The 16353-nt window shown below is 48.0% G+C and overlaps 1 protein-coding gene and 1 long non-coding RNA gene across 4 annotated transcripts in view; one reads left to right on the forward strand and one right to left on the reverse strand.

Annotated features, from left to right (window-relative positions):
* VOPP1 (VOPP1 WW domain binding protein) overlaps positions 1 to 16353 on the forward strand; it is a 191299-nt gene that overhangs the window by 18158 nt on the left and 156788 nt on the right. The window contains exon 1 of one of the 2 annotated variants that reach the window (XM_075586571.1): positions 114 to 247. The exons of the other annotated variant lie outside the window; for it this stretch is intronic. Coding sequence (XP_075442686.1) covers positions 212 to 247 — 36 coding nt within the window. The 5' untranslated portion in view covers positions 114 to 211. Of the gene's footprint in view, positions 1 to 113; positions 248 to 16353 lie in introns of those variants that run through there. 2 annotated transcript variants of the gene reach the window in all.
* LOC142487364 (uncharacterized) lies at positions 29 to 15981 on the reverse strand. Of its 2 annotated transcripts, XR_012799206.1 has the most exons (4): positions 15276 to 15981; positions 13995 to 14190; positions 444 to 642; positions 29 to 282 (listed from the first exon to the last, which is right to left on the reverse strand). It is a non-coding gene; the product is annotated as an uncharacterized LOC142487364 (long non-coding RNA). The 2 variants fall into 2 exon arrangements; XR_012799205.1 differs by having other exon boundaries at positions 29 to 642.

Raw genomic sequence — 16353 nt, forward strand, 5'->3', positions numbered from 1 at the left:
TATTTGAAAAATGAAAAGAAAAGTAGTGTCGTATGTATTAGGGTCCATAAATAGCATTTTTAATACATACAGTTGTAGAGAGACTCGCTATCTCCAGAGTGTCGGCTGAAAAAGCTTGAAGCCGCAGCTCCAGGGAAGCCGCTGTCACGCTGCGGGGGTACCATCCTTCCAGATCTGATTCCACGCAGCGACAATCCTCTGGCACAGCGCAATGGTGGACCTGCGGCTTGCCCCAATGCCGAAAACAGTCAATCTTGCTGTTTATAAAATAGATCATGGTACCTTTGTTTAAAGAGAAACATGGGGAAATGACTGCCAGACTATAAAGCAACAATCCTGCCTGTTGTTTGTATTTATTTTTTACATTATTTGAACTGGTGTCCACTGGAGCTGAAGCACATTTTATTTAGCTGTGTGGCTCTCCTGGTTCCGGAGATACATACAGGTGTAGTTGCTAGTGTTTCTGCTCCCTCCAGAATAATCAAAATGGCCGTCATCTTGCGTGTCTTGCAGGAGCCGCAACATTATTGTTTGCAGCTACTTATTGGACTTCCATTTAAATGAAGAATCACTGGTAACTAAAGCAGGCCTGGAAATGGGGTGAGGGGGCGTGGGATACGGGAAGATGGCATCCTCCTAGTTCTGGAGATAGAAAAAAAATGTAGGTGATAGAAGAAAATTGGCAAATTGAAATTATATATGTACCTCTTTTTTTTTTAGATATATGCCTTTTTTAACTTTATTACTATAGTCCTGCTGGCCCCGCATATCAACCAAGTAATGAACTATTTTTCATACAGATGTCGCCAACTTTACTGTCACCGGCAACTGTTTGTGGTGAGGTAACCGTACCCCAACTGCAAACAGCAGCGACCGGGACAGTAGAGTTGCCTATAGCAACGTCTTCTGGCATTTGTAGTCAGCTCAGTGATGCCAGTGCCATTATGTGTCAGATCTAGCCACATAAGGGCACTCTGACATCACTGACCTGTTGCAAAGGTTCGTGGGAGTTGTAGTTACCAGCAGGGAAATACCCCAGCTAGTGTTGAACTCCCAGGAACCCTTGCAAAGAGGTCAGGGACCCTTGACTTTTGGTTACTTGAAACTTTACGTTCGTGTTCATTAAGATAACCCTCAAAATTAGTGTTTTAAAATTCTTTAAGAAAAAGTGCACTGAACCTGATAATGGTAGTGTTAGTGAAAGTGAAAACAGTACAATAAAAAAACTTTAATTATTTAGAAAGACGACATTGACAGGGACACCCTCGTCTCCCCGCAGTCTCCCAGTCCCAAGGCATCAACGTCTAAATGTACAGAACTTCAAGAGAAAGGGTAGTCAATTTGTGAAAATTCCATGAGTGATATTCCAGATTGTTGGACCCGTGAAATGTTTTTAACAAATAAACAAGTATATCTATGGATTATGACAAAAAAAAAAAAAATAGGGTGCGGGGTGTGTAGCAACATCTTTCATTTGGGGACTGAACAAACCCATGGAATACATCTATCTCAAGAATGGTGTAATTATGAAATCCAAGCAAGTGGCACTAAAAGCAACCAATTGAAAGAAGAAAAACAATTTTCAAACACAATAGTCAAACTCACAGTGCATGTCAAAAAAATTGAAATACAGCAACTAAACAAATAATAAAACAAACAGTCTATAAATCATTTAAGATACAGTATGCGAAGAAAAAATATGCAGAATTTTTAGAACCGTTTTTAATATTGTACACAGTTAGACCTTTTACAGATGTAGCCAAGTCCCCTTGGGCTACTAATTCCCTGGCCTCTCTAGCACTGTAAGCCTCTCTAGCACTGTAAGCTTCTCTAGCACTGTAAGTCCCAGCAGTGTTGGGAACAAATCCTGCAGGGCCTGGTTGCATTCTTATATGTGTGTTACCTAATAAAGTTCAGGAGTAGCCTGGTATTACAAGAGGGGCCTATGACTGATAGGAGGCCGGCTTACAAGCCACTCCCCTGGGAAGGAGGGGGTGTTCCTCTAGAGCAGGCCTGCATAACTTGTTAAGTGAGAAGGGCCGAACTGCTCCAATGAAAAAAGATTTGGGCCGCACGGGTAAAATAATCATCATCATTTCTCCTCCAACACCTCTCACCATCATCATCATCATCCTCATATTTCCCCCAGCACCCATCATCATCCTCATATATCTCTCCCAGCACCCCTCATCATATATCTCCCCCAGAACCCCTCATTATCAACCTTTGCGAGACTCCCCATCTATCTCTCAAACCCCCATCTCTCCCCCTCACCCACACAAATAATACTCCCCCTCCACAACAAACACAATACCCCCCTGCACACCAAACACATACCACCCCCCCTGCACCTCACATCCCTCTCCCCCCTGCACCTCACATCCCTCTCCCCCCTGCACCTCACATTCCTCTCCCCCCCTGCACCTCACATCCCTCTCCTCCCCTGCACCTCACATCACTCTCCCCTCTGCACCTCACATCCCTCTCCCACCTGCACCTCACATCCCTCTCCCCCCCTGCACCTCACATCACTCTCCCCCCCTGCACCTCACATCCCTCTCCCCCCTGCACCTCACATCCCTCTCCCCCCTGCACCTCACATTCCTCTCCCCCCTGCACCTCACATACCTCTCCTCCCCTGCACCTCACATCACTCTCCCCTCTGCACCTCACATCCCTCTCCTCCCCTGCACCTCACATCCCTCTCCCCCCTGCACCTCACATTCCTCTCCCCCCTGCACCTCACATACCTCTCCTCCCCTGCACCTCACATCACTCTCCCCTCTGCACCTCACATTCCTCTCCCCCCTGCACCTCACATACCTCTCCTCCCCTGCACCTCACATCACTCTCCCCTCTGCACCTCACATCCCTCTCCTCCCCTGCACCTCACATACCTCTCCTCCCCTGCACCTCACATCACTCTCCCCTCTGCACCTCACATCCCTCTCCTCCCCTGCACCTCACATCCCTCTCCTCCCCTGCACCTCACATCACTCTCCCCCCCTGCTCCTCACATCACTCCCCTGCACCTCAAATCACCCTCCCCTGCACCTCAAATCACCCTCCCCTGCACCTCAAATCACCCCCCTGCACTTCAAATCAGACCCCCTGCACTTCATATCACCCCCCATAACTTCAGATCACACCCCCTGCACCTGAAATCACCCTCCCCTGCACCTCAAATCACCCTCCCCTGCACCTCAAATCACCCTCCCTAAACCTCAAATCACCCCCCTGCACTTCAAATACCCCCCCCCCCCGCACCTCAAATCACCCTCCCCTTCACCTGAAATCAGCCCCCTGCACTTCAATCACCCTCCCCTGCACTTCAAATACCCCCCCCCCCGCACCTCAAATCACCCTCCCCTGCACTTCAAATCACCCTCCCCTGCACTTCAAATCACCCTCCCCTGCACTTCAAATCACCCCCCTGCACTTCAAATCACCCCCCTGCACTTCAAATCACCCCCCTGCACTTCAAATCACCCCCCTGCACTTCAAATCACCCCCCTGCACTTCAAATCACCCTCCCCTGCACTTCAAATCACCCCCCTGCACTTCAAATCACCCTCCCCTGCACTTCAAATCGCCCTCCCCTGTACCTCAAATCACCCTCCCCTGTACCTCAAATCACCCTCCCCTGCACTTCAAATCGCCCTCCCCTGTACCTCAAATCACCCTCCCCTGTACCTCAAATCACCCTCCCCTGTACCTCAAATCACCCTCCCCTGCACTTCAAATCAACCTCCCCTGCACTTCAAATCACCCTCCCCTGTACCTCAAATCACCCTCCCCTGTACCTCAAATCACCCTCCCCTGCACTTCAAATCACCCCCCCCCCCTGCACTTCATATCACATCATCTCGCCACCCCCCCCTCCCCTACCCCCTCCCCCCTCTTCCTCCTTCACTACCTCGGTTTGCGGTAGAGCAGGCAGGACTGCATGCACGCTCTAGCAAGCAGCAGGCACGGAACTGCCTCAATGCTATGGCGCGCTGCTAACCTGCGAGGGGGAGAGCGGGTTCGCGGGGGAGGGAGAGAGCGGGCTCGCAGGGGAGAGCGGGCTCACGGGGGAGGGGGAGAGCGGGCTCGTGGGGGAGGGGGAGAGCGGGCTCGCGGGTAGGGTTGCCAGATGGCTTGTCCAAAAATACTGGACACCAACGCCCCCCCCAAACACATATAAAAAAATACCCCCACGCCCCCCAAATACATATAAAAAACACCCTCACGTCACCCTAATACATTTAAAAAACACCCCCACGCCCCCCAAATACATATAAAAAATACCTCCACGCCCCTAAATACATTTAAAAAACACCCCCACTTCCCCCAAATACATTTAAAAAATACCCCACCTCCACCTAATACATTTAAAAAATACCCCCATCTCCACAATACACGTAAAATATACCCCCACCTCCACAATACAAGTAAAATATACCCCCACCTCCCCAATACATTAAAAAAACCCTATCCCCATCTTATCCCCCACCCCATTATCATCATCATCGCACCCTGCCCCATCATCATCTCACCCTGCCCCCCCCCCACACCATCATCTCACCCTGCCCCCACGATCATCCTCTCACCCTGGCCCCCCCATCCTCTCACCACCTCACCTTGGCCCCCCATCCTCTCACCATCTCAACCTGCACCCCCCCCATCCTCTCACTATCTCACCCTGGCCCCACCATCCTCTCACCATCTCAACCTGCCCCCCCCCCCCATCCTCTCACTATTTCACCCTGGCCCCCCATCCTTTCACCATCTCACTCTGGCCCCCCAATCCTCTCACCATCTCACCCTGGCCCCACCATCTCTCAACATCTCACCCTGCCCCCCAAATTGTGTCCTTACCTTATTGCCAGGAAGGACACAGACTTCTCTGGTTCGCCGGGGTGTGGGCTCCACCCCCGCTGTCCTCTGATTGGAGGAGCGGAAAGCCAATCAGGGACAGGCTGCACAGATTCTCACGAGTTCTGCTGCCCGGCCACCGTCCACCTCCAGTCTCTGCACTGCCTGCCCTCGCGCCGTCCTCGCGCTTGCGCTGCCAGCCCTCCGCCTCCGCCGCAATAATGGTAATACCGGACACATATGTGTCCGGTATTACCTCCGATTTTATACCGGACAGGCAACGGAATTATCCGCCTGTCCGGGTGAAAACCGGACACCTGGCAACCCTACTCGCGGGGGAGGGGGAGAGCGGTCTCACGGGGGGAGCGGGCACGTAGGGGAGCGGACTCGGGAGGGAGGCGGGTAGCAGAAAGCCGCCGCAGGCCGCACAGTGAGTGCAGGCCGCGGGCCGCGTGTTGTGCAGGCCTGCTCTAGAGGTTAGAGTAAGGGTTCTGGGAGTTAGTTCTGTGCTGCCCTCCCTGCTATGAGGACACAGCAGTAAGTCTCTCCTGGACAGGAGTGGGCTGAGGCCTTGCATTGTTAGGAGGTAAGGTATTCTGAGGAGGGGTGCTCACGGCCTCAAGCCAGGGTTACTGCTTTCAGGGAATGAAGCCTGTGATGACTATTGAACCAATAAAAGCCAGTTACATAGGGTGACCAGATTTTCAAAATGAAAAACCGGGACACAATAAAATGTATTTATAAAACAAATTACATCACGTGACGCACCCTGTTGCCATGACAACGAGACACTGACGTTAGGAGGTGACATGTTGCCATGACAATGTGGCATCACGTGATGCCTCTGCACCATAATGCGTCCCGTTGGTGGGGGCTGCAGAGTGTGTCTGTGTGTATAGGAGGTGGGCCCTGCAGTGTGTGTTTGTGCGTATATAAATAATGAAGACATTAATTAAAATTAAAATAATGAACAAATTAAAATTAAATAGATAATTGACAAATTAAAATAAATTTTTTAGGCATTAATTAAAATTAAGATAGAGGAGTAGTAGAACGAGCACTGCGGTTAGAATAGGCTGGAGGCAAAGTGATGTTGAAAAACTTTATTACGGCATACAAGCCAGGTTTAAACAACATGAGGAGGATCCTCTGACGCGTTTCGTCCCTAGGGGGACTTTATCGAAGAGTAATCTTATGGTAGCCGGACATTGCTATTTATAGCCCCTCTCCCCTGTGTGCAGGTACGTAGCTCTTCCCTCCAATCTCTGCTGTCTCCACAGCTGATGGATGCTTATTTATTAGTGGAGGTGGAGGGCCACGCACCCGCACACCACGGGCAGGTAGCTAATATATTAAAAAGAGCTCAAACCATCATGTATACCCTCATCTATGTGTACACTTACTTATACAAACGTGCTCAAAATAAGCAATTGTAGTATGTAATTCATTAGTTGCTTAGCTTGGACACATAGTGACGGCATACTGTTAAAAGGTTTAAAAAGAATAACAACAACTACCAGCCTGTCCGGTCTAACCCATCAAACTGATACAAACACACAATAGTACATATTTAAAAAAACCATACATAATGAACAATTAACCAAGACAAAAAAGTGCATATACTGTAAATCCATCTAATAAAGAAGCAAATCTGTAGATAGTTTTACAATAATATACAGCAGGTTCTAGAAAAGACTTTGTATCATACATATTGAGAACAGAATAATAGAAGAGCAAATTTGTAGATAATTTTGCAATGATATACAGCAGGTTATGGAAAAGGCCTATTCCATAACCTGCTGTATATCATTGCAAAATTATGTATGATACAAAGTCTTTTCTAGAACCTGCTGTATATTATTGTAAAACTATCTACAGATGTGCTTCTTTATTAGTCTGTTCTCTTGGTTAATGTTTACTAAGATTGCTATTGGACATGAGTATTCCTTATTAAGATTACCTTTGATATGGCCTCTGTGTGCTTACTATGATCTATATAAGCGTTATAACTGGTTAAACTGTTTATATGATGATAATATAGAAAAAAATAATATACTGGATATATATACTGGATAACTACTGGATAATACTGGATATATATATCCATACTAAGTGATTGAACACATACATCCTGACATCTCTCCCTTTTTCTGTATTATTGTTGCAATTAAATTATATTTTCTTTTTTACTTTTACATAGGAGTATATTGTATTTTAGGAATAACAATTTTTCTTATTTATTTAGTTGTTTTGTTTTCAATGTACATTTCCTTTTTTTTATGTACATATCTTTTTTTATTATTATTTTTTTCTTGCCATTATCATATTTTTTTCTCAGTCCTTCTTAGGCTAAAAAATAGTTATATGGGTCTGTATCCTATGGGATTGCATACCATATGTGTGTGTTCATTCAGTCTTAGGATGGATTTAAGGTATATGCACTTTTTTGTCTTGGTTAATTGTTCATTATGTATGTTTTTTTTAAAATATGTACTGTTGTGTGTTTGTATCAGTTTGATGGGTTAGACCAGACAGGCTGGTAGTTGTTGTTATTCTTTTTAAACCTTTTAACCGTATGCCGTCACTATGTGTCCAAGCTAAGCAACTAATGAATTACATACTACAATTGCTTATTTTGAGCACGTTTGTATAAGTAAGTGTACACATAGATGAGGGTATACATGATGGTTTGAGCTCTTTTTAATATATTAGCTACCTGCCCGTGGTGTGCGGGTGCGGGGCCCTCCACCTCCACTAATAAATAAGCATCCATCAGCTGTGGAGACAGCAGAGATTGGAGGGAAGAGCTACGTACCTGCACACAGGGGAGAGGGGCTATAAATAGCAATGTCCGGCTACCATAAGATTACTCTTCGATAAAGTCCCCCTAGGGACGAAACGCGTCAGAGGATCCTCCTCATGTTGTTTTAACCTGGCTTGTATGCCGTAATAAAGTTTTTCAACAGCACTTTGCCTCCAGCCTATTCTAACCGCAGTGCTCGTTCTACTACTCCTCTATCTACGATTCTACCATTTGAACAGAGGCACGCAGTGGAGCAGGGACCATCCCTTCATCCCCAGCTGGAGAGGCAGATCGGAGATCGAATTGGAACTGTGAGTACATACTCCTACATTCTGTGAAACAACGGGAGGTTTGAATAGCCCGCCCAGAGAGGGACTGCCGGGTGGAGCGACATACTCACCGGAGCAGGTTAGATGGCTTTCTCCCTTCACTTAACGGATTACAGTTGATTTATTATTCTCTCCAGGCTGGGATTTTTTGCTGGACTTATTATTATTTAAGAGGATGTAAAACCCTGCTCTAATGATATTATCATATGCCTATACAGTATGCAGCAACACTGGAAGTATACAGAGCACCCAATTAGGGAGTTTCCCTTATCCATTAATTAAAATTAAGACTTTTAAAAATGTGACCTTACACTTTGCAAAATAGGGTCTCTTGCTCTCCTCGTGGCAGTCAGTGACATCACTGCCATGCAGGGCCGCAGACAGCTTTCCTGGGGCCCAGGAAGAACGTTTTCACCGGGGCCCTCTACCCACGTTTCGGCGGCCTTGCGAGAACCCCCCTTTCTCACACACCTCCTCACTCTCACCCCACTTCACACTTCCCAGTCACCCATTCCTCCCCCCTCTCACCCATTCCTCCCCCCTCTCTCTTACACCCCCACCCCCATGTATTTTTCTCCCCTCCCCACACTCAACCTCCCTCCCCAATATATGAAACCAGGTAACCAAGAGGTTAACTATCCAGGCGCTTCCAAGAGTCTATAGAAGACAGCTGCATCCTGATAATAGGTAAATGTAATGCTGACCAGATCCCAAAACAACCGATTAACACAGTCTTAGCAATAAACAAATAGCTCTCCTTAGAGCGCCAGTGAAATTGTAATTGTAGACTCACGGTTCTGAAAAGTGATGGGAGGCCAGTAGTAAGAATAAACAGCAGCACCGGCAATCTGAGAACCGGTTGCAAACTTGGCTCTGCTCGCATCAGATGTATCCCTCTATGTCCTGGAATGACAGGAACAGCAGCCGTCCGGCGCGCAGCCAGTGAAGATCTGCAGCATGAAGACACTCCCCCCGTGGGAGGCAGGAACGGCGCGCAGCCCAAAATGAAACCGCAGCAGGCAATGGTGATGAAGCACACGATTTATTCAAACATCAGGGTAAAAGAGTCTGGCGGATCCTCTTACACGTTTCAGCCTGTGGGGCCTTTTTCAGGCTGAAACGTGTAAGAGGATCCGCCAGACTCTTTTACCCTGATGTTTGAATAAATCGTGTGCTTCATCACCATTGCCTGCTGCGGTTTCATTATGGGCTGCGCGTCGTTCCTGCCTCCCACGGGGGGAGTGTCTTCATCCCTCCCCAATATACATGCACACACAGTGACAAACACACACAGTGACAAACACACACAGCCCCCCCTCCTCATACTTCCCCCTCCTCTCCTCATACCTGCCCCCCCCCCATACTGCCCCCTCTTCTCCTCCCCATATACCTCCTCTCCTCATACCTCTCCCTCCCCATCATTTCCTCATACCTACCCTCCCCCCCCCTCCTTATATCTCCCCTCCTCATACCTTCCCCATCCCTCCTCATACGTGCCCCATCCCTCCCTCTCCCCTCCCCATACCTTCCACTCAGCTCCTCATACCTTCCCCTAGCTCCTCATATCACCCCCTCCTCATACCTTCCCCTCCCCTCCTCATACCTTCCCCTCCCCTCCTCATACCTTCCCCTCACCCTCATCATACCTTCCCCATCCCTCTTCATACCTTCCCCTCCCCCTCCTCATACCTTCCCCTCCCCCTCCTCATACCTTCCCCTCCCCCTCCTCATACCTTCTCCATCCCTACTCATACCTTCCCCATACCTCCCCATCCCTCCCCCTCCCCTCCTCATACCTTCCCCTCAGCTCCTCATACCTTTCCCTCAGCTCCTCACATCTCCCCCTCCTAATATCTCCCCCTCCTCATACCTACCCCTCAGCTCCTCATATCTCCCCCTCCTCATACCTTTCCCTCAGCTCCTCATATCTCCCCCTCCTCATACCTCCCCATCCCTCCCCCTCCCCTACTCATACCATCCCCTCAGCTCCTCATATCTCCCCCTCCTCATATCTCCCCCTCCTCATACCTTCCCCTCAGCTCCTCATATCTCCCCTCCTCATACCTTTCCCTCAGCTCCTCATATCTCCCCCTCCTCATACCTTTCCCTCAGCTCCTCATATCTCCCGCTCTTCATACCTTCCCCTCAGCTCCTCATATCTCCCCCTCCTCATACCTTCCTCTCAGCTCCTCATATCTCCCCCTCCTCATACCTTCCCCCCAGCTCCTCATATCTCCCCCTCCTCATACCTTCCCCCCAGCTCCTCATATCTCCCCCTCCTCATACCTTCCCCTCGGCTTCTCCTATCTCCCCCTCCTCATACCTTCCCCTCAGCTCCTCCTATGACACACACAGACAGACAGGAGACACACACACAGACAGACAGGACACACACAGACAGACAGGACACACACAGACAGACAGGACACACACAGACAAACAGGAGACACACACAGACAGACAGGACACACACAGACAGACAGGAGACACAGACAGAGACACACAGGACACACACAGACAGACAGGAGACATAGACAGACAGCACACACACACAGGATACAGACAGGACACACACACACTACCTCTCTCTCACTGAGAAGCAGCTCACTCCATCCGGCCCGGTACTAAGCCCCGCCCCCGAGATCCTCTGACCTCCAACCAATCCCCTGCTTCTACTCTCTAAGCCCAGCCCCCCCGGCATTCTAACATGAAAAAAATACTACCCGGCTGCTGCATCCTCCTCCTTCTCGGCGCCACCGCTCGCTCTCCCCGCGCACCCCCCGCGCACCGTCGCCGACTCCCCCGCGCACCAGGGAGAAAAAACGGGACATTCCCGGGACGGACGGGCAACCGGGACAGCCCAGCAAAAACGGGACGAACGGTCACCCTACAGTTATATCATCTCTGTATGATGTCTGCTGTTTGAGACACAAGAAGAGTTGCCTATGAGGTTCACCCTGGCTGCACCAGGATCCTCCTGGGCTACAGGCGCTGCGCTGATAGAAGAACCATCCCTGATAGCCTGTCCTGATGTCTCCCTATACCGCAGCGGAGATTTCAGGCCTTCTGTTCTACCTCACAGGTATGCACCGGTAGCTATATGATCTCACTTAGGGTGGGGGAAAAGGTGCTACACAGAAATGGAACATGACACTGATCTACAAAAAATCAACGGAATTAAATTGGGTCTTGTTTTATATTTCCGAAAATCTTGCGCAGATATTGCAACCCACATAGCACAGGAAATGCATAAGGCATTAGGAATAATAAAAAAAAAAAAACTACATTTTTTTTCTGTTATGGTCGATGAATCAACTACAATCAATGGCAAAAGTGTTCTTGTAATTTGCTTAAGGACTGCTCTTGGTGAATCTGATGATACAGTTTATTTTTATTTAGCACATTAACAATGTGATGCAAAATTTTAAAAAACATTTATCATGCACGTTTAGACAGTCTAAAGGTAATTTATTTTGCATCTGATGGTGCATCAGTTATGCTTGGATGAAATTCTGGACTTGCAAAATTGTTCCTTGATGATTTCCCTAATGCAACTATTTGTTACTGCGCTAATCACAGACTTAAACTGAGCATTCTGTTGATAAAGTTGCAGGGTTAAATCATTGACAATTTTTTGGTGACAAATTATATTCACTATACCACAGATCTCCGAAAAATCCGGAAGAATTGAAAGCCTGTGCGGGGATAGATTTATGTTTGAAATTATATGACAGGTAGAGATCGACCCTTTTTTTGTGGGGGGGGGGGGGTTAATAACATTGATGGATTTAAACATACCCCCAGTTCCAAAATCCCATTTCCAACACTGACCTAAAGTGATAAATATCTAAAAAGAAGGGGTCCTCAGAGCTACAAATAGCGTGGGTCAGCGCCAAAGGATCTACCAGTTCCAGTGCTGTAAAGAAAATGTTTTTTTTTTTTTTTTCAGGAGATAGGCCCTTATTTCGTAAGCAGTGCTATTCCATAACACACTTTTCTGGGGCAGAAAACATTTGACAGTCAATTCACTTGAATGTGCGATAAGGTGTCTTCTGGCGGCAGAAAGTGCCTTATGGGATAGCAGCGCTAGAAAATATGGACTAAAATGACCTAATCACCATACTATTAAAAGCACTTAAATGAAAGCGACTCAAGTCTTCTGCAGGATAGGAAAGCAGTTTTACAGTACACTGAATAAGAGCCATAGAACGTCTGAGAATAGCCATTGCATTCTACAGAATACTAGTTTCTATACCAGCCAATCAGTGCCGGTTGGTTTAACAGCGTTACATTTCACCAGGGGTCTCCTGGAAGTAAGGGTCTGTACTCCCAAACATACTGTATGTCTTGTTTATAATAAAGCCCACAATCCATACTGTAGATGCAGTGTCTTCTCCAATATCACAGTACAGGCATACCCCGCTTTAAGTACACTCACTTTAAGTACACTCGCGAGTAAGTACATATCGCCCAATAGTCAAACGGCAGCTCACGCATGCGCATGTCAGCACGTCCTCAACAGCAATACCGGCTCCCTACCTGTACCAAAGCTGTGCGCAAGCGGGGAGACTATAGAGCCTGTTACAAATGCGTTATTTACATGAGTTCTGCACGTATATGACGATTGCAGTACAGTACATGCATCGATAAGTGGGGAAAAAGGGAGTGGTTCACTTTAAGTACATTTTCGCTTTACATACATGCCGCGGTCCCATTGCGCACGTTAATGCGGGGTATGCCTGTATACTGTACTGTAAAAAAAATATTGTGTCTTGAATTGACACTTAGGGCCTCATGCAGAGAGCAGCGTTATCGGGAAAAGCGCCATTTTTTTGGCAAAATCTGCCTTTAGAAAGGCAGGTAATGGCGAGTTTTGAAACAAGCGCCATTTTTTTTTATTTGAAAATCTCGCCGCACGGCTGGCGAGAACCTAAATCTCTCCAGTGTTAAAAACGTCCGTATTCAGAAAGGCGCGATCGCCATCTAGCGGCTGTTCGCGCCAACAAAATGGCGCGATTTTCAACATTTACCTCCGCCAACAAAAGTTGGCAAGAAGCTGGAGCTCGGCGGCCGGTGGGGGAAAAAAAAAAAACGCGATTTTTTTTACAACAAGTTTCAACAGCGCTCATATCGCCGGTTGAAACTCTCCATATGCAGACATGATTTTAAATGCAGTTTTATGACCTTTCTGCATATGGAGATTAAATCACGCAAAAAAAGGTACTATTTATTACTATCTCCAATTAATTCCACCGCTGCTCTCTGCATAGGCCCCTTACAGAGGTGTATTGATCATGCATCTGGGCACCGTGCTTCTTACTTATTTTGCTCTGTTTGCACCAAGGAACAATATGTAGAGGGCTTACATAGGCCAATAGAATGAGGGGTTACGTGAGGCAAACAGGAAAATCAGGTACATTACATCCATTTCTGCATCTCTTGCCATCATTTTTTTTCCACTTATAATAATAGCGTATTTTCTTGTATAGCACTGACAATGAAGCACAGGGAGATTACAGGATTTACACAAACTCACAAGAAGAGCTGAGACTGTGATTCAAAGCTGGTTTGCCAGCTCCATGTGTGGACACTTTTACTCGTGTTATTGTCCTCAAAAAAATGTTTGGGTTTTGGTGGTGCTTCTAAAAAAGAAAATTTCAGGTTTTGGATTTGGAATTTTTTTCTTCTTCAAAATGTGGCCATTAGCCTTACTGCAGAAATCTCGCAGGGTTACTGCGAGATTGCCACAGATTTCCCCAGGCAAATGGTCTAGAACCGGCGGCTACAGCGGTATGCCTTTATCCAGCAACACGCTACATCAATATGTATGTCATTATCAGCCTGGACTGGGTGGCATAAAGCTATGTGACTTATAAGGGCCATCAAATGTGTGATAAAACGTAATTCAAAGGGTTTCCAACATTTGACATAGATCGCAAGAACATAACAGTTTCTCTCTCACCTACTGAACAGTGTTAATAACTTGGTCTACTGCATACACTGACCCCGGAATGCTGCATACTGTGAGTGCTGTATATTTCCTTTGCTTCATTGTTTGAATGGACTCCTGCTTGAAATGATGGTACTTTTAGCCATGACAGTACAAAATATGTCTCCACCGAGCCACAGTAGTGCAGAACATGTTGCTCTTCTTTGCCTGGATAGTAAGAGGAATGATGTTTGCCGTTCAATCCTGGTGAGCTAGGGGTTGGAAAAAGAGAGGATTAGTGCGTTGGTTGGGAGAGTAATTTAACAACAAAGAACACCTATTGATTTTTGTCCAACATTAATAATGAAGTTGTCACTAGTGAATGAAACATTCAGTTGTACAACAAGCAGTGTTGTTGTCCTGTAGGGGCTAAATCCTGCTATGTTTTTAAGAGTGGATTATGTATGTTTTAGTTAGGGGTGGGAACTTGCACTGGTGTTTTTTGTTTTGGTATTGGTGATTACTAAAAAAAAAAGGATTTTGTTGTGGATGGGTTTTTTCTGTGTTTTAGTTTTGGATTTGGTTGTGCAAAAGCCCGAAAATTTTTAACTACAATGATGGCAAAAAAATTAAAATATGCATGAAAATGCTAAAATAACACAATAATGCATGAAAAGCATATTAAACCAATTGCCACTGATAGCTTAATATACTAGCAGAGAGTAGATAGAGGTCAGATGGTGCTTCCTGTATGCCAACAACCATACCCAACAGCAGTGTAATGTAACTGTGTTAAAACTACTGGTCCGATCAGGGTCGCCAACAGGATGTGTCTGCCGGGGTTGGCGTCCCGGGCTCGGTGAGTCAGGGGGCCCGGGCGCGGCCGTGCCCGTTTAAAAAAAATAACAAATGCCGGCGATCCCTGTGTGCATGCACAGAGCAGAGGTCTCGGCGTGCATGCGCAGGGAAGCTGAGTGTCCGGCCTGCTGCCTGTGGGCCCACTCCCCCCGCTCCCAATGTGGGACGGAGGGGAAGCGCCATGGTGAGCCCACACATGTCAACCCAGCTCCCTCTGCGCCAGCCTCCTGCCCCGGGCAGCAGCCACGGGGACCAGGGGCCTTTGCGAGACTGGCGGGCTAATTCCCGCAGGAGCATTCCCCCCCTCAGCCTCTCTCCCGCGCCCCCCCTCACCCACCTAGCAGCAGCAGCAGCTGCGGGGATCGGGGGCAGGGGGGGAAGTGAGGCAAAAATAGTGTACGAAGCATCTGGTGGGCAGGGAAGCAGGAAGCAGCACCCACACGGTCAAGGTCACTCACCTACCCAGGCAGTCACTTACCCACCCAAGGCAATCACTCACCCATTTTTGTGACTGATCTGTGTGTCTCTCTGGCCCTCTGCAGTATGATCTGATTTGTGTGTCTCTCTGGCCCTCTGCAGTATGATCTGATCTGTGTGTCTCTCTGCCCTCTGCAGTATAATCTGATCTGTGTGTCTATCTGGCCCTCTGCAGTATAATCTGATGTATGTTTCTAGCCCTCTACAGTAAGGGCTGGCCTTAGGCTTTGTGGGGCCCAAGGCAGCATGCTGGCAGCAGGGCCCCCGCTTGGGAAAACAGTTAAGGAGCTTGCTTTGCAGAGCAGCCCTCCTCCGGCAGCGTCATGTTGTAATTTGACGTCATGTTGCCATGGCAACGTGTCATGCGATGCTACATGAGGCTGCCCACTCCGGAAAAAGGTAAGAACCTACTCACAGAGCAAGCGCATATAGACACAACCACCCAACCTCCCTACACCTACCTCTCTCTGCTGGTCTGGAGGCCATGCACTCCCTCCTCTCCCTCCTCGTATCGGCGCCGGAACCTTTCCGACCGGAGGAGGGGGCCTCACACTCCCTCCTCCAGCTCCCCCCTCCAGTCGGGTGGAAGTTGGATCCCGGCGACAACGAGAGGGAGCGGAAGGAGCGCAGAGCCCCCGAAGGCACGGGGCCCAAGGCAGCCACCTTGCTCGCCTTGCCCTAAGTCCGGCATCATCTGATCTGTGTGTTTCTCTGGCCCTCTGCAGTATAATCTGGTCGGTGTGTTTCTCTGCCCCTCTGCAGTATGATCTGGTCTGTGTGTCTCTCTGCCCCTCTGCAGTATGATCTGGTCTGTGTGTCTTCCTGCCCCTCTGCAGTATGATCTGGTCTGTGTGCCTCTCTGGCCCTCTGCAGTATGATCTGGTCTGTGTGCCTCTCTGGCCCTCTGCAGTATGATCTGGTCTGTGTGCCTCTCTGGCCCTCTGCAGTATGATCTGGTCTGTGTGCCTCTCTGGCCCTCTGCAGTATAATCTGGTCGGTGTGTCTCCCTGCCCCTCTGCAGTATGATCTGATCTGTGTGCCTCTCTGCCCTTTCCACTCTGCTTTCTTTACTATATGTCTCTCTCTCTTTGTGTTTCTTG

The sequence above is a fragment of the Ascaphus truei genome, chromosome 2 (genome assembly GCF_040206685.1).
Source record: "Ascaphus truei isolate aAscTru1 chromosome 2, aAscTru1.hap1, whole genome shotgun sequence".
NCBI lineage: Eukaryota > Metazoa > Chordata > Amphibia > Anura > Ascaphidae > Ascaphus > Ascaphus truei.